This window comes from Canis aureus, chromosome 7, assembly GCF_053574225.1.
Source record: "Canis aureus isolate CA01 chromosome 7, VMU_Caureus_v.1.0, whole genome shotgun sequence".
NCBI classification, from domain to species: Eukaryota; Metazoa; Chordata; class Mammalia; order Carnivora; family Canidae; genus Canis; species Canis aureus.
The window spans coordinates 14,959,481-14,978,465 of NC_135617.1; the positions used below are offsets into that span (position 1 = coordinate 14,959,481).

The 18,985-nt window shown below is 37.2% G+C and overlaps 1 protein-coding gene and 1 long non-coding RNA gene across 11 annotated transcripts in view; one reads left to right on the forward strand and one right to left on the reverse strand.

Annotated features, from left to right (window-relative positions):
- Window positions 1-2,972, reverse strand: LOC144317088 (uncharacterized). 2 transcript variants are annotated; one of them, XR_013382967.1, is made up of 3 exons: window positions 2,301-2,944; window positions 1,862-2,206; window positions 1-1,699 (listed from the first exon to the last, which is right to left on the reverse strand). It is a non-coding gene; the product is annotated as an uncharacterized LOC144317088 (long non-coding RNA). The 2 variants fall into 2 exon arrangements; XR_013382966.1 differs by having other exon boundaries at window positions 1,862-2,972.
- The window catches only part of PNISR (PNN interacting serine and arginine rich protein), a 26,645-nt gene continuing 10,187 nt past the window's right edge, over window positions 2,528-18,985 (forward strand). For 4 of the 9 annotated variants that reach the window (XR_013382963.1, XR_013382962.1, XR_013382961.1 and 1 more), the window contains exons 1-6: window positions 2,530-2,661; window positions 10,366-10,445; window positions 12,475-12,593; window positions 14,195-14,383; window positions 15,771-15,994; window positions 17,450-17,621. Coding sequence is in view for 6 of the 9 variants with exons in the window: in XM_077902979.1 (XP_077759105.1) it covers window positions 12,506-12,593; window positions 14,195-14,383; window positions 15,771-15,994; window positions 17,450-17,621 (673 nt within the window). In the remaining 3 variants the exon portion in view is untranslated. Of the gene's footprint in view, window positions 2,662-2,805; window positions 2,825-10,365; window positions 10,446-12,474; window positions 12,594-14,194; window positions 14,384-14,613; window positions 15,432-15,770; window positions 15,995-17,449; window positions 17,622-18,985 lie in introns of those variants that run through there. The other 5 variants (XM_077902982.1, XM_077902981.1, XM_077902980.1 and 2 more) reach the window with 5 other exon arrangements.

Here is an 18,985-nt window from a genome sequence, read left to right on the forward strand (position 1 = left end):
TTGCTATTCAAACAGACATTTTAATACAGAAACATTCTGAAAGTTTGGTGTTGCAATACGTATATGTGTGTGATGTTTCCTTCAGATCCTAACATTACCCAGCAATCCTAGATGACAGTGGTGAGGCAAGGGAAAGTGGGACTATAAAATTCATTTCCCAACTTGTTAACGAGGGATTAAGTGTCTTGAGTTGGCACCAGGAACAAACCATGAGGTATTTAATAATTATCTCCACTTGACAATGGGTCTCCAAAATGATTGGGATTGTTCAATATTCAGCCCTTTGACAAATGGAAAAATTCTTATATGGGGGCACCTGGGTCTGTTAATCATCTGCCATCTGCTCACACCATGATTCCTGCCCAGGAGTCTGCTTCTCCCTCTCCCCCTGCCAGTCCCCCCTGCTTGTGCTCCCTCTTCCTAATATAAAATTTAAAAAAAAACTTCTATGATAAGCAGTATGCTAACTGGTTGGAGAGCAGAGATGGGGGCAGGGGTAACAGTACCAGAAAATTTCTTTAACTAGGGAAACAGGCAATTACAACATGATTATAGGATGTAGGATGGTGTGATAGTTTCAGTAGGGGAATCAGGTTTCACAGAGCACTTTTTCTGATTAGAATGTTTCTCAGAGGGGCCCTGGGGGCCTTCAGTGTCTGACTTTAGCTCAGATGATCTTGGGGTCCTGGGGTGGTGCCCCTAGTAGAGCTCTGTGCTCACTGGGGAGTCTGCTTGAGACTCTCTCTTGCCCTCAGCCCCTACCCCACTCATGCACATGCACACACACACACACTCTCTCTCTCTCAATCATTTAAAAAAAGAATTTCTGGGCAGCCCGGGTGGCTCAGCGGTTCAGCACTGCCTTCAGCCCAGGGCGTGATCCTGGAGACCCCGGATCGGGTCCCACATCAGGCTCCCTACATGGAGCCTCTGCCTGTGTCTCTGCCTCTCTCTTTCTCTCTGTGTCTCATGAAAAAAATCTTTTTTTTTAAATAATAAAAACAAAAAAATAATTTCTCAGAGAAACAAATTTGAAAATCACGCCCTGTGCAAAAAAATCTGGAAGACAAAGTCACAGAGCAAAATCAGAGAGAACCACTTGATAAAATGTGGTGTATGTCTTTTTTTTCCCCCACAATTTTGGTTTTAAAAATCTATTAGACTACTTGGGTAGTCTTTTTCTGTGCTAAGTGAAAATTAGGGAAAAGGGCTAAAAGAATGAGTCTTTTTTTGCTTCCCGTAGTAATAATATTCATGCACTCCCATCATGGTGTTGCCAGGTGTGTGATCTCTAAGAGTCTCTCCCAAGATAAATTTTTATTGCAAAGGCCACTTGGGTTTGAGGACCGGCACGTCTTTTCAGCTAGGACTTTCTTCTCATGCTCATCCAGGGCTATCTCGGTTTCAAGGGTTTTATTAAGGAAGACGGAATTTCATGCAAGTGGCGTCTATATCCTCACATCCATATCTATCTAGATGCACTTCATTTTATTCTGCTGTAATTTGCCTTTTTTTCCCCCCTCCACACTTCCCCAGTGAAATAACCCTGTTTACTCTTGAGTTCTGCAAAAGTTTCACGTTCCTCTCCAGGAAGGCACTTTCCAAGATTTCGTTGAGAAATATACACTGTATCTCCGTGATGATCTTGTTTTCTTGTATGACTTGTAGCTCCTGGCCCGGAAACAGATCCTTTCGAGACCTTAAAAGTCGTTCATATTAAAAAAATTAAAAACGCGGTGCAACCGCAGCAATCAGGGAGGCCATCTTGCAGGCGAGAGAAAGGAGGCAAAAGGACAGAAACGGATTTCCCCACTCCCCCCGCCCAAGGGTCACGGGTAAAGAACGACATGTCGGGACTAACCGGGTGACGTAGAGCCGAGTAAATGTCGCCAGGAGGGGGCGCGATGTCCCGAGGTTAACAAAGAGCAATCGCCGCGGGTCCAGGGAAGGTCTACGGCAGTCGCTCCCGTCCGGTCTCCCCGAGGCGGAGCCCGTCAGCAACGCTCCTGACACCCCAGCGCTCCACGAGTCCCGACCAGAAACGCGCCGCTGTGGGCTTTACGTAGCAACTCGCCCGAGTTGGTTAGGTTTGACCCTGACGCCCCTCCGTAGTCTGAAAGTAGCGCCGCGACTTCAGCCCCCTTTTCCGAAGCGAAAATGCTCCTGGCGGGGAACTTAACTTCCCCTATGAAGGAGGCTCACGTTGCTGAAGTAAAAATAAATAAATAAATAAATAAATAAATAAATAAATAAATAAATAAATAAATAAATAAATAAATTTGAGGGCGTTCTGTACTGACCGCTTAAGCTCCTGGCCTTCTGACCATTGTAAAACTGAAAATGGGTTTCAGCATGATTCGATTAAGAGGTGTCCTACAGGAATGTTCAGACACTTGCATGATGGGGACTACTTAGTCCCGGCGGTTTTGCCCAAAACAAAGATGGCATCGAGGCAAGTAAATGGGGGAATAGTCACGTGCTCAAAGACCAGGATGGGGGGCAATATGGCTTCAGATGACAAGCGGATGTTATTATTATTCACTTCCGGGTGCAACCAATCGGGCGCCATCTTGTCTTGTTCGTGAAGAAGTAGAAGCATCGAAAGGTTTGGAGAGGTATTACCGGAACGGTGGCGACAACGGTGTTCCGGAACCAGAGTGGGTAAGTGGTGGAGAACAATTACGCGTGGGGACTTGGCAGGCCATTACAGCCTTCTTAGTTTCTGTGGCGAAGGTAGCATAACTTAAACACGTAGGCTGCGTACGCTTCTTGGCGCGACCGCTGGAACCTCATCTCCTTAAAGCGGCGGTGTCCGCCCGACTTGGTGAGTCAGAGCCGTGCTCTTAGTGAAAAGGAAACGTGGTTATTAGAGAGATTGCTCATGACCCCTTTCTCTAACTATGGGAGTTTTCTCTCGGATGAGAAGGGACTAATTGTTGGGCTCCTGACCGGCCGTTAAGCACTGCGCGTGCGCAGTGGGAACCCCCCCCCCCCCCCCCGTTATGGGCAGGGGGTGCTGGGGGGCGGAGGAGGCGGGGGCCCGGACCTGGACCTTTTGCGCTGTTGAGTTCTGACTACGCAGGCGCAGCCAAGGGCAAACGCTCCGGTTAACTACAATTAGGCTCCCTAGTTGGAATTTTTGCTGTTTTTTTATCCAGCGATGGGCATTATGTGTTAAGCTTCACAAGGGAAAGAGGAGTATCCAATACTTCAGTTGTGTTATCTTGTGGTGAATGTTATTATCTGAACTTGATGGGGCACGCGACGGATTTTGATTGTTGGTGGTTAATTCATAGAAGAGCAGAATTAACTTGGAATTTGTGACAAGTGCAGCCAAGCAAAAGTAAAAAACAAAACTTGAACGCTAAAGATTCACCCGTGGGACTGTCGTGGGGCTATAGGGATAGTAACGGTAAACTGGTTATTGGAAGATGTTCACGAGACTGTATTTTTAAAAAAATTATTAACACACTGTATTTTTTAAGAAGTTTTTGAAAAAAAACAAAAAAAAATAAAGTTTTTGATCTACAGAAAAATTGAGCAGATGGTACAGAGTTCCCATATAAACATCCCTGCCTTACACACAGTTTCTTTATTATTAACATAGGTCAGTGTGATACATTTGTTACAACTAATGAACTAATATTGACACATTATTAACAACTGAAGTCTTTATTCATATTTCCTGAGTTTTAACTTAATGTGTTTTTTCTGTCCCAGGCTTCCATTTAGAATACTATATGATGTTTAGTTGTCATGTGTCCTTAGCTTTCTTTTGGTTGAGACAGTTTTCAGGCTTTCTTAGTTTTTGATGAGTGTTTCAGGCTGAATTGTGTCCCTCCAAAATGAATGTGTTCATCCCGCCAAGTGCCCCCCTCAGTGCCCATCACCCAGTTACCCCAACCCCCCATCCACCTCCCTTGGCGGGATGAGCACTGGGTGTTATGCTATATGTTGGCAAATTGAACTCCAAAAAAACAAACAAAAGAAAAAATGTGTTGAAGTCAGTACCTCAAAAGTAGCCGTATGTTGAGATAGGGTCTTTAAAGAACTAGAATGAAGTCATTAGAGTAGGTTTTAATCTCTCATGACTCGTGTCTTTATAAGTAGAGATCATATAAAACAGCGGACTATACGCCAAAGAGATGGGGCCTTCAAATGAAACCAACCCTTCTGATATTTTGATCTTGGACTTCTAGCCTCCAGAAGTATGGGAAAATAAATTCCTGTTCTTTAAGCTACATAGTGTGTGGTACTTTGTTATGACAGCCCTAGCAAAATAATAGTGACCTTGACAGTTTTTAGGATCACTAGTCAGATATGTTGTGGGTTGCCCTCCTACTGGAATTTGATGTTTTTCTCATAGTAAGACTGGCATTAGGAGTTTTTGAGAGGAAGATCGCAGAGGAGCAGTGCTTTTTTCAGGACATCCTATCAAGGGTATGTAATATGAATGTGATTTATCACATTGATATTGACCTTGATCACCTGCTTAAAGTAGTGTTTGTCAAGTTTCTACACTCTAGTTACTCTTTCCTATTCACCTCCTCTTTTCCATACTGTACTCATTGGAAGGAAGTCCTTTTGCACAGTTTACATTTGAGGATTAGAGGGTTATGTTTTCCCTTTAGGGTGGAGTATCTACACAATTTATTTGGAATTCTTCTGCATGGAAAATTTGTCCCTGCCAATTTACTTAATCATTTATTTACATCAGTATTTAGATATTTATGTCCTAATTTGTGTTGTAATGCAGTGTTAACCTTATTTTGTTGCTCAAATTTTAACAGCTTTGGACATTGGGAGCTCTTTCAGTTGTCTACTGTGACATGCCCCCATCCTTTAAATTTTAAAATTTTTTTATTGAAAGAAATTTTTTTTAGCGGTTTTCTTCTTGGCACTACAAGATGCTCCAGGATCATACTGTATGTTTTTTCCTCACTCTGAAGAATCAGTTATTTCTCTAAGGGTTCTGATTCTCTTTATTGGGGAGTGGTATTAGAACCAAGATATGTATGCTTTCTGCTCCTGGGATGTCATTTCCTTTAGACTTGCTCTCTCTCTTTACATTTATTTTTCAATTATCACTTTTTTTGTATTTATTACCAAACTATCCAATTTTCCAATATTTTTGAGTGCCTCTTTTGATCTGCAAGCTGCAAAGTATTTCAATATGTACTAGAACATATGTCCCATCAAGTAGCAAAAGTTTTACTGCATTTTAAATGATTACAAGGTTAGTCTCTATTGGGGCCATTTCCACCTAACCTGAATTGAACAAATGAATTCTTTTTGGCTTTGAGGTCAGTCACCTGGTGTTGTAGGCCTGAAATGGCAGAAAAGAGGACTGTTGAATTTTGTGGTTTCTAAACTTTGTGTGTGTGTTGTGAGAAACGTTTCACCATATGCATTAAAGGATAGATGTGTTTCTTTGTCTCTGATTTTGCAATTGATGTTTAAGTGCTTTAAAACAAACACTGAAAAAAAAAACCAAACACTGCATTTTCATCCTCACTCATCTCTGTTAGTCTATGAGAGGACTTTTGCAAATATTAATGATTGTCATTTAAATAAGTAAATTTAAGAACCTCAGAGCAATAAATGTTCTAATATAGTCATTTAAGAAATAGATAAATGATGATCATTTCTGGTTGTATTAATTTCTTAGGGATACTGTAACAAATTACCGTAAACTGAGGGCCTAAAACAACAGAAATTTATTCTTCACAGTTCTCTGGGCTAGTGGTCTAAAATAAAGGTTTTTGCAGGGCCATACTTGCTTGCTCCACTCCCAGCTCCCCACCCTTGTTTTAGGTGAAGATCGTTTCTTGTCTCTTCCTAGCTTCTGGTGGTTCCCAGCAATTCTTGGTTTTCCTTAGCCGTAGACACATCACTCCAGTCATAATGGTGTTCTCCCTATGTGGGTCTGTGTCTCTAATAAAAACACCAATTATTAGATTAGGACCTACATTAATCCAGTATGACCTCACATCTTGAAAATACATATGCAGAGACGCTATTTTCAGATAAGGTCACACTCAAAGTTTATGGGAGTGTGGATAGGACTTAAACATATCTCTCTAAGAGGACACAGTTCGTTCCATAACAGTGATCATTGTCATGAGCTAGATTTTTCTAGCCATATGTGATAACTTGGATGATCTGAACCAGACCATGGTTATCTGTCCTTTTGTTTTTCCTAAATCCCAATTGTTTCCAAGGAGATGGCAGTTAATTTAATCCCATAAAGGAAAGGGCTTGCAGCCTGGCTAATCTGTAATCAAATTTCCCTAACTTGAGAAGTTGTGCCTAAGGATCTTTAATATTAAGACTGAAGGAAGGACAGATAAATTGGAATTGACTTTTGATGCTATAAAATCAGAGTAGCAGTATTAGGATGTTATTTTCTTCATTGAATACTAGTGTATTTACTTGATAATAAATTTCAGTGAAGAATAAAATATTTTACCACTCAATATGGGCAAAGCACCATGGAGAATCCAAATAATTATAAGATTGTCCTCAAGAAGATCTTGTTTGAGGAAAGAAAAAAAAAAGAATTTAATGTAAGTCTCTGTAACTGTACACTGAATCATCTTTAACTTACCATTATGGAAATTTTCAAACAGTGCAAAAGTAGAATGTAACGAACCATAATGTACTTATCACTCATCTTTAACAGTTAGCAATATTTTCTAAGTTATTATTAAACCAATGTGTAAATGTCGTTTTTAATGATACAGTGCTATGTTATTTCATTGAAAAATACTGGAATTAGAAGATTAATTTTTTTTTTTTTAAGATTTTATTTAGGGCAGCCCAGGTGGCGCAGCGGTTTAGCGCCACCTGCAGCCCAGGGCGTGATCCTGGAGACCCTGGATCGACTCCGTGTCAGGCTCTCTGTATGATGTCTGCTTCTTCCTCTGCCTGTGTCTCTGCCTCTCTCTCTTTAAAATCTTTTAAAAAAAAGATTTTATTTATTCATAGAGACAGAGAGAAAGAGAGCCAGAGACACAGGCAGAGGGAGAAGCGGGCCCCACGCAGGGAGCCCGACGCGGGACCCGAAGCGGGACCCGATCCCGGGTCCCCAGGATCATGCCCCGGGCGCAGGCGGCGCTAAACCCCTGTGCCACTGGGGCTGCCCACAAGATAAATTTTTTTATTATTGTCGTATGTGACTTCATAGTCTTGTTTTCCAGATTTTGCAGTTGCTATGTTTATTAGTAAAAAAGATTATATGGTGAAGAAGAAAGTGTGGGGTTTCTAAATCCTTGCTTTCAAATCACTTGTAATCAGTCCTTTTCTTTCATCAGGAAATAATTAATGAAGCCCTTTATCAAGCATTGTGATAGATGCTGAAACATACATAAAAGTTTATATTAAATATCTGAGTATACTATACTAAGTCTTTTCTTAAAATCTATCCCTTTACAAAATTCAGCATATCTCTACATTTTATTCTCATGACCAGAGATAACCCTTTTTAACTAGATTATAGAAATTTACTCTAAATCCTTCATAAGAAAATGAGACAGAGGTTAGGTAATTTAACCAAAGTCTCATAGTTACATTGTATGTTGTTTATTATCTGTATCAGCTACTATGGGCTATGCTGATCAGCTGCTGCTTTGACTTTTAAAAATCTGTAGATTTACTTTTAAAAAATACACACTCGTGGTTTAGTCCGTTAAGCATCCAACTCTTGGGTTTCAGCTCAGGTCATAGGTCTCAGGGGTTGTGGGATTGAGCCCCACCCACATTAGGCTCAGTGCTTAGTGCAGAGTCTGCTTGTCTCTCCCCCTCTGCTCTTCCCCCCTGTTTGCTGGTGCTCTCTCTCTCTCAAATAAAATCTTAAATATATACACTTATGGTAAAATAATTCAAAGAAGAGAAAAATACAAAATAATCAACATTTCCTGGTCTCTTTTTGCTTCCCAGAGCTCACTAGTTTTTAAGAGTTTTTGTAATGTGGGAATTTTCTATGCCAAATTGCATTCATTAAAAAAAAAAAAAAAGAAAAAAAGGTTTATTTGAGAGAGAGATAGTGTGTGTGTCTTGTGTGTATGTGGTGGGGAGGGGCAGATGGAGAGAGAACCTTAAGCAGACTCTGCACTGAGCGTGAAGCCTGATGTGGGGCTGTCTCATGACCCTGAGATCACAAACTGAGGCAAAACCAAAAGTCGGACACTTAACTGCGCCATTCACGCACCACTAAATTGCATCCTTAATAAGAAAAAAACCCTCAAGTGGCAGAATTATTCATGCTGTATCATAAGTTATTTATTTTTTTACTTCTTAAGGCAATTTATATATCAATATATGTCAGCATATAAAAGTCTTATCTTACTCATTTTAGTGGCTGAATAACAATTCACCGTATGGTTCACTTTTATCTCTGCCTCTGAGTGACCCTAAAAGCAGATGTTCCATGTTATAAACATGCTTCAGGTTTTTGAGGAACATGGGGAGTATACTCGGTTTAAAGTTCTTATGTGGAATTGCTGGGTCAGAGAAATGTGCATTTACAATGTTGAGAAAATACTGTAATGCTAAATTGTTTCCCAAAAAGACTAGCCATTTGGTATTTTACCTATTTCCTCATTTAACACACATCTTCTGTAGACAAGTCAAGTTTTTCAACTGCAGACTGAATTGAAGCGTTCTATTAAATACCTAACTTCTTACTTCCTTGACTTCTACTGTTGCCTTCTTTGTTGTATTTTTTTTCTGTTCTGCTTCTCACAATTTCACCTCACCTCTCTTCTTGTATTTTTCTCAGCCTAAGTGTATTAAACACTGTATATGAATAGTAGCTTCCATAAAAGCTTGGGGCAAGAAGCATTGAAAAACATAGTAAAAGTAGAAGTGACTGGTCAACAAACAAAAATGGCTACAAGTAATACAAATTAAACTCCTGAAAATATGCAAATAAAAATTTTTTGTGCATAAGGAAACTTCTGAAGTTTCTTCTTTTTTTAAGTAATAAAAGCTTCAATTTATGATATTGTGAGAGGTAGGGACAGGCAGAGATTTTTTCCAAAATACGAAATGAAATCTGGTTAAGTCTCAGATTGCTTTTAAAGAAGAAAAACGAGTTGAGTAGAATTGGCATGGCTTGATTACCAACTCTACAGTCCCCCATGCTCCCAGCCCAGTTGTAAACTTGAGGAGTGCTATCTAAAGTGATACTGAGACCATCTTTATGGTGAATTAAACTCTACCTTTTTGAAGGCTCTTCTGCTGAGTTTTCATGTGTTTCTCATTTAATCCTCACAAGAGCTCTATGAGGTAGACACATATCTTCCGTTTTATAGATGAGATAACTAAGAGAATAATTTGCCCATGTTCAGACAGCTAGTGAATGGTTTAGGTAGCATGATGAACCAGACAGAGCTTGTGCTCTGAAGGTCAAGTTACAAGTGATGTTCAGAAAACTAAAAAGGAGAATAGAAAAAGTTGTTCATTACAACCAGTAAACATGAATAGGTAAAAGCAACTTCATTTAGAGTTATTTTTAGAGAAGTAAATATGTGTATTGGAAATGATGGTAGCGAGTGAGTGCACATCTGTTTGCAACTCTAGTAAGCACTGTATATATAGCTAGTTATAATGCCTATGCTGTATGAGTTTATAACCTATGACAGAAAAATCTATGCATTGAGTTCTGATATACCATTAGAGCTTTGGAAATACAGCAAACCATGCTTCCACTAGCTTTTTGGTTCTCATAAATACAAAATTTTTTTATCATTAACCTTTAAAAGTAAATGGAGCCAGAGACCGTTCCATTTTTTCAGTTGGTATTTAATGACTGCTGTGTGCGAGAAGCTGGAAGATAAAAAGGTGAATAGATTTGTCTATTCACAAATAGACAACTTCTATCTACTTTTAAAAGCTGTTGATTTAATGGGAATAAAATGCAAACGTTTGAGGGACAAACTTTTCACCTTACTGGTGTTAATTTTTAAACTTAGTATTCTATAGAAAAATCTAAATTAATGCATTGTATTACTTCTTTGTGCCATTTCAGTTAATACGAGGTGGATGAGATCTTTTCAAATGTTTGTTTCTCAGCATATATGACAGTACATAAATTATTATTTTGTATTATTTCAGTAAATAGATATTTTGAGAGGAAAAAAATGTTAAAAAGTTTTCTCATTTGTAATGTATCTATTTCCCTTAACTTTATAATGGTAAATAGTTTCTCATTATAAAGTTAAATAGAAGAAAAAGCTCCAAATTAATTTGGAGATGATCGCACTTTTATGTTGCAACTCTAGACTTTATTTTTATTAATTTTAATAACTTCATAATCTAAGAGTAAACATATACTCTTTTTCTCCCCCCCCCCCCCCCCCCCAGGGCATAAGTAATCTTGCTGCTATGCTTCCAAGCTGTAGTCTGAATCAACCTAAATTTTAAACAGAAGGTGAACCTCTGAGGTCAGTCAAAATAGCAGTTGGTATTTCTTCTGGGTGTTTCCATTTTATTTACTGTTATCTCTTCATTAAAGTTGTAAAGAGTTCTAGTAAGTTGTATAGCTTTTAAAGTGTTTAAAGGTAGAGTTGCAAAAGAGGAGAGGGGAAAAAGGAAAGAAGAAAGAAAATCTGAAGAGAGATTAGAAAAAGAAGCATATGTAGCTTGCAACTGATACCCAGTCTGTTGTTGGTCTCAGGTGTGGTGCTATTAAGTTTTTATTTTGCCAAAGTCCAGTGAAGTCATTATAATAGACTATTAGTGTAACTAGAAGTCAAGTGCACTTGACTATAAGTAAGTCAAGGTAACAAAGGAATGCATCTTTCCTAATTTACGGTGTTCTTCAGTTGAAAGGTCAGAATCTGCCTTTGATAGAACTCTAACATTCTATGAATGCTGCAAGGACTAGAGCTGCATACTCTTAAGAGACTGAATTGTAACAGTCAGTTGTCCTATTTTAGTGGGTGTTTCTTACTGCTTATTAATCTGACGTATTTTTTGTGATCCTGCAATGATAAGGCTTGCTTTTGTCTTGTTTTTTAGAATAGAGGAAAGGGTCAGTCTAAAAAGATTCATTTAATAAACATCTATTTATTTAAGATTTTGTTTATTTAATTCATGAGAGAGGCAGAGACACAGGCAGAGTGAGAAGCAGGCTGCATGCAGGGAGCCTGATGTAGGACTCGATCCCGGTACTCTGGGATCACACCCTGAGCCAAAGGCAGATGCTCACCGCTGAGCCACCCAGGTGTTCCAGTAAAAATTTATTTAATCCCTGCTCTCTGCCTTAGGGTACAAAAATAAAGAAACATACCCTACTTACCATGTATGTCATTGGTTGTATATCAGTATTGGGTAAAGCACAAATACTAGATTTGTATGAATTCTAAACTTTTTATTTTATTTTATTTATTTTTGAATTCTAAACTTTTTAATATGAAAGTTTTCAAAGTAGTTTAGAGAACAGTAGACTATGTGATGAAAGCCCTTCCTCATACCCATCAGCTAGATTTAATAGTTACTAACATATATTCTCTCTCCTTCTGTTTTCCATGCTATTTACATTTTAAGAAACTTGGTCTTGTAGGCTATCTCACCTTCTGGATTTGTCGGATTGTTTCTTTTGATACTGTTTATGTCATTCTTTTGTTCCTTGCAACTTCTTTATCCTGAAAGTGAGATCCAAAAGCTCAAATGGGGACACCTGGGTGACTCAGTGGTTAAGCGTGTGCCTTCGGCTCAGGACGTGATCCTGGAGTCCCGGGATTGAGTCCCATATTGGGCTATCTGCATGGAGCCTGCTTCTCCCTCTGCCTATGTCTGTGCCTCTCTTTCTCTGTATCTCTCATGAATAAATAAAATAAAAAATATTAAAAAAAACTCCAGTGGATTCAGTTAAACACTTTTGGCGAAAATATTCATAGTGATTCTGGGGGCATAATGCTGTACCTCTTGAGGGAGGCTCCTTGTAGGGTTCAGCACCCTTTGATTTTGTGATTTCCTATCAACTTTTAAGATTTCCTGAATCAGTTGTTTCATTAGGTTTGGTAATATGGTGATTTTCTAAGTCTATTCTACTTCTGCATTCATTAGCTGTAATTATTTATAAGGAAGAGTTTTCCTTCATCAGCTAGAGCTGTTTCGTTACCCTTTTTAGTGAGTCTTGGTTGGGGAGAGATTAAAATCACTTTTTTCCCTATAATCTTTAAAATAACTCCATTTCCAGAGATCTGTATTGGAAAAAAATAGATTTTTTTCCATCTTTTTGAGCTAAATTGATTAAAGTTATGCTTGCCATTAAGTTCTGATACCATCATTAACATGAGATTTTATACTCTTGCTTGCCAACCTAAAAATTCCAGTTGCCTCTGGCAACCTGTTGACCAGAATTTTAGAGCTCTGATCACATAAATGTATCATCCTATAATTTTGATGTGTGAGCTTTTAAAATTAAAGAACTCTCATTCTCATTTTAAACTATTTATTTTGTTAAAGGTAGAAAATCAGATCTATTTTAAAAGTCAGCATGTGGGATCAAGGAGGACAGCCTTGGCAGCAATGGCCCTTGAACCAGCAACAGTGGATGCAGTCATTCCAGCACCAGCAGGATCCAAGTAAGGAAACAAATTGAATTGGAAGTTGGGGAAGGAGAGATAGAGATGAGTAGGAGATAGGCCATGGGATTAAGGGAAGTGGAATTGGTTTATTGGAAATACTATTACATAGCGTACATATTAGGGAATGGATTTCTCTTTAGGGGACTTCCCCAAAGAGTAAAAGGATTCACAAATATTTTTCATTTTAAGACTGATTTAGTTCTTGCTTTTCACAAGAAAGGGGAAACTCTTCCTTAAATGTGTTGCTTAAGTAAAAGCATACTTCTGTTGTTAATGCCAGGTCTTACAATTCTATGTAACTCATAGTCGACTGATGGTATGTTATAGATATTATTTAAAAATTTCTTATTATTATGGGGTATTTTGATCATGTATGGATATAGAGAAGAATATAGGGAGCCCCCATGTATTACTTAGTTTTAACAGTTATTCACCATAATTTTATTTCATTAACGTGACCCCTTCCACTGCCCTTTTATTGGGTTAATCTGATACTATTTCTATTCTTAATAGCTACATAACATTCTGTTACAGGACTATAGTTTAATACATCACTTTTGGATGATTGGGTGTAGCTTTTTACTTTTTGAAATAATAACCATAATTTTGTATACATGTTTTTGCATTGTACTTGTCCATTTATTTGCTGAGGGGAAAAAAACATCCAAGAACTAGGTTTGTTACATCAATGTTGCACATGTGAAAAGTTTTAGATATATCAGATACACGTTGCCCAGGTTCAGCTCCACCTGGGTTATGCCAGTCTGTTTCCACCAAAATATATGAGAATACTTATTTGATCTTTATTGAGATGTTAAAAAAACATTGTATTCTATTTTGTCTTCTTTATTAAAAATATAAGATCTTAAAATATTATGTATATATATTGAAGAAGGAAGAGGACCTTTAATGTAGCAAGGGAATACATTTTGAGTAAAGAATGACTAGGAAATTGTTAAGGGAGATGTATTTGACTAGAGAAGGGAGCTATATGTAAAGAAGGGTGACTGTGAGGAGGAATAGGAATAGGTAACTATACTCCTCTGAAGTCTGAGGCTCCAGTATAGGCCTAAATAGGACCTGTTGGAAGAAGAATTGAGTTTGATCATTTTTTTAAAAGAATTTATTTATTTATTTGAGAGAGAAAGAGAGAGACAGAAATAGCGAGAGATAGATGAGCAGGGAAGAGAGGGAGAAGCAGGCTCCCTGCTGTGTAGGGACACTCCCCCCGCCCCCCCCAAAAGGTGCGGCTGGATCCCAGGACCCTGGGATCGTGACCTGAGCTGAAGGCAGACGCCCAACTGACTGAGCCACCTAGGTGCCCCTGATCATTGGTTTTTATAGTAAACTAAGATACAGGGGGTAAATTTCTTTTGAGTTAGTGTCAGAAATCAGTTAAGAGTGTTTTCTGAAAGTTTTATGGTTACATTATTATGTAGCCCGAATATGGGTTATTTTCTAAGCATCCTTTCAGCCATAATATTCTGTAATATTTAAAATCTCTAGTAAGGCATAGCTGAGATGATTGTTTTACGTTGAGGCACTATTCTTTTAGCTCTTAAATTCTGACTGTTAAATTCTGCTATGGTAAATTACAGGCCAGATTGACTGGGCTGCGTTGGCTCAAGCTTGGATTGCCCAAAGAGAAGCCTCAGGGCAGCAGAGTATGGTAGAACAGCCACCAGGAATGATGCCAAATGGACAGGACATGTCTACAATGGAATCTGGTCCAAACAATCATGGGAATTTCCAAGGGGATTCAAACTTTAACAGAATGTGGCAACCAGGTTTGTTATTTCATGTTATCCAGATTTTAGGACTATTTTAAAAATAAAATGTGGATTAAATGAAACTTTAATTTGTTTAGTTTTATGACTTCTTGAAATTAATGCTCCTTAAAGAATAGGCAGTTTCATTTAGATTTGACCTTGAAATTTTATGGTTAAATTTATTCTGTACTCAGTCTGCTAGCATTGTGGCACTCAGTTTGATTCTTTTCTCGGTTCTTCATTCCTAGGCTGACAGGGGCTGGGAACACTGGAAACCTCACTTGGCATCTAGGGAAGAGAGCATTCTATGTCTCTCTGTTGCAACCTCTGGCCTTTTCAGAAGCAGCACTGGCAGAGCAAAACATGTCTAGCCTCTAATTAAAGAAATACTGTGTCACTATGTGACAAATTAGTCTGTCAAATATTTTCTGCCCCTACCATCCACCCATCTTTTTCTTCCTGTTTTTTTCAGATAGTGAAGATCTTCCATAAGTTTTTATGTTTTATTTTTTTGTTTGTTTGCTTGCTTTCTTACTTCACAGTATGATTTAGATTTCTTGATGCTAGTTCAGTTTTCCATGTCTTGTGATGCTATTTTTAACTTTTTAATAGTCACTTTAAAATATTTATAGAGGAATCTTACATTTGAGTATGCTGATGGTGAAGTTTTTATCTCCCTTTCCCTATTGACACTTACTGTTCCTCAATGTAAGAGTGGAAAACTTACGAGGTAATACTCTAACCTCACTTTTAAAAGAATAATGAGTATTCTAATCTTTGATACTGTGAGGTAGTTTATTTCTAGTTTCCTCGAAGCTACCCCAAATTTCCCCAGGTTTGAAAATGTTTTGGTTCCCAAGTTCAAGTTCATAAATGATTCACCCTGGCATTCCCACTCCCCAATTTATTCTACTGGCTTTCTTTGTGACCTGGGCAAGTGATTTAACCTCTGTGTGCCTCAGTTTCCCCTCCTGAAATTGGCAAAAATAATACCTGATTTCTCCCTACCTCACAGGGATGTTGTGAGGATAAATGTGTTCATGCGAGAAAGAAATTATATATAAAATCTCAAGGTGTTATTTTTTATGGTATTGTTACTGAACAGAAATAGAAAAATTGAACAAAAAAATTGCTTTGGATTCTGTTACGTTTATTAAAAAAAATAGTATGAGGCATTTGATTTCCGTATGTTTAGGATATGAATTAGAGTGGAGTTAGCTCATTTGAATTATTTATTAGTTTAATTAATTGCTTATTTTAAAGATATACTAGAGGAATTTGACCAAGAAGTCATAAATTTTTAAATCTGTTTCTTTGCTGAAAAATCTTTCTTGAGATCTTAAAAATTTGTGTTGATTTTGTTATAACCCCCTGTTGAATGTTTTTATGCCTAAATCCTAAATAGAATGGGGAATGCATCAGCAGCCCCCACACCCCCCTCCAGATCAGCCATGGATGCCACCAACACCAGGCCCAATGGACATTGTTCCTCCTTCCGAAGACAGCAACAGTCAGGACAGTGGGGAATTTGCCCCTGACAACAGGCATATATTTAACCAGAACAATCACAACTTTGGTGGACCACCCGATAATTTTGCAGTGGGGCCAGTGAACCAGTTTGACTATCAGGTGAAAGATATTTTGTTGCTTTAATATTGTAGATGTGCACGTAATCCATTCTTTGGAAGTGTCTCATCAAGAGTACCTAAGATCTGTGTTTCACTTTTCAGTCTTGTACAGATAAACACATAATATTATGTCTCAGAAAAGTTACCAATTTTTGAGTATTAAAATCATTAGATGCTTATTTTCTGGTTTTTGATTTGCTTAGGAGAATGATATAAAGGATCATTAGGAAAGATTTGGATAAAATGAAAAATGTGTAAGTTCAATAGCTATATGATGTTTTGTTTTCTAATAATTTCAAAATGGTATATTTAAATGTTGAATAAAGTTTAGAAAATGTGCAGTAGTTGAATACATTATTTGTCAATAATAGATTATGGATAAGACATGAATAAAATACATGAAGAACAGATCATCTTCCTAAATGCAGTTCCTTCTGCTATGTAGAATTATGACTTTTTCTAGTGATGTCATTTTTTTTTTCCATTCTGACATGACATGTTAATGGAATTGTACATAATTTCCTTTGTAGCATCTAATTCATTTCTAGGGACATAGAACTCTATGGGGAATAGTATTATTATGTGGGGCTTTATTTTCTCTAACTACTCTGCCAAGGGTCCACCCTTAAATTATGGTACTAGGCGTCATTTTGAAATAACTGATGGCAGTTGTTACCTTATAAACTGAGCTAGTATAATTTAAAATTTTGAAAAAAATCCATATGTTGTTTCACTAACTAGATTAATAATGGACAAATGTAAATATTCACCTTAAGAATAATCTTTATTCATACATATTCACATAATTGTGGTATACTCATACTTGGTATACAGATATGACTGTTTGGTTTGGTTTTGAAGAAATGTAGTAGTAGGAGCTTCTACTTACACCCTATTATCTTGATAGATCCCTATGTTAACAAGACAGCTCCGTTGGCAATGGGCTTAGAAAAGCCTCTGAAAATCGCAAAATTGCAAAAAATATTTAATGATAGTAAGCTTTATTTTGTTAAAATAGATACTTCTTGCTAGATTATAGAAACAGTTTAAGTTCCCATAAGAAATAAGTTGGAATTGATTAAAAAATTTTTTTTCCTGTATTTTCTAGTTCCAGAAAAATTCACATTTGATTTCTTGGTAGTGGAAGGATTAGTTTATAAATGGATTCAGAATGAAAAAGGGCATACATATATCCTTTTCTATACTTCTTGAAAATAGTGTATTAGCTGAATTTTAGATGGCTCTTTGCATTTACATAGGTAGAAAATCTTTACCTTTCTTAAGAAAAAGTAAGCCTAGGTCTTGGGGCTACAGAAATATCGGTGGATATTAGAACCATGGAATTCTTGGATTTGCTGCACACATGGATTTCTACTGTCCCAGTTCATAACACACGTGTGTCCCAGAGAGTATATTGTATTAATGTGAAGAAAAATAAACTGCAATACTCTTTCAGCATGGGGCTGCTTTTGGTCCACCGCAAGGTGGATTTCATCCTCCTTATTGGCAACCAGGACCTCCAGGACCTCCAGCACCTCCCCAGAATCGAAGAGAAAGGCCATCATCATTCAGGGATCGGCAGCGATCACCTATTGCACTTCCTGTGAAGCAGGAGCCTCCACAAATTGGTAGCTATTTAAGTTTAGTGAACCACAATTGACATGATTTCTTAATCATGTAAAGAGAATGTTTTGTTTTCTTAAGTTTTGTTATACTTTTGATATGTTAGGAATTGATAGTTTAAAACCCTATGATTTTATAGGCATAACCTTTAAAATTAAAAAAAGATAATGGTCTAAAAGATAAAAAATTCTGAATAATTTTAAGATAAATTGTTACCTTAAACTCCAGATTTTGTTATGAATTTTAAATTTATCATGGCCATGGCATTTTTTTTTTTTTTGGTCTTATTTATGCTTTTAAAGATTTTACTAATTTTTTGAGAGAGATTGAGAGAGCACGAGCAGTGGAGAGGGGCAGAGGAAGATGGAGAAGCAGGCTCTTGGCTGAGCAGGGAACCCAGTGCAGAGCTCCATCCCAGAAGCCTGGGATCAATACCTGAGCTAAAGGCATTCGCTTAATCAAATGAGCGACTAGGCGCCCTATGGCCATAGCATCTTGATATTTTTTTCATTGTTGACAGTTTGATACATTATGCCAGTATATGAAGTTTCTCCTTTAAAAACTTCTTAGTTGTTCTCTGTCTCTGGTCTCTTTCCATTCCCAGTTCATCTGACGCACTAATGTCAGATTAATTTTCCTTTTATTATTTCACTTTCCAGAAATATTTTGGCAGAAGATTTAAATTTTCATCATTTTATTACAACTAATTTAGGTCTAATGACAAGTTACAAACTTACACTACTTTATATCTAGAAATCCAAATCAAACACTTAATAGACCAGAACGTTTAAGTCTTAACTTTTTATTACAAAGTAGATATTTTAGGAAGATTCTAATTTCTTTTTTAACTTATGGAATCATATTTGTTCAGATGAATTCTCATTGTGAAAATAGACTTATACTTTTGTTTGACTCTGTTCTATTTTCATATTTTAAGAAGCAATGTAGTGTAAGTTTGGCTTGGAATTAGCCCACATCTCTGCTACTGTCTTTTTAATTTTGAGCACATCACTTAATCTTTTTGAGTGTCAGTTTTCTTATTTGAAAAAGAGATGGAATAATAGTGATTTTTTTATTTTTTTTATTATTTTTTTTAGAATTAAGCAAGATAATTTAATGTGCTTTCATATTGCCTGGCTCATTATAAGCATTAACACAATATTCACTGCTATCATTAAAAATGATCTTAAAGAGAAGCATAATGGTTAATGGGTTGCTTTACCACTGTCTTAGTAGAGAATGATAGTTATAAGCACTCTTTATTTACTCAGAATTCTTTAATTTACTCACAAAGTTTGTAGAAATTCAAGAATAAGGAACTCCTGCATTTATGATTTTTACTTAACTAGCTTACAGGTACTTTTTTCCA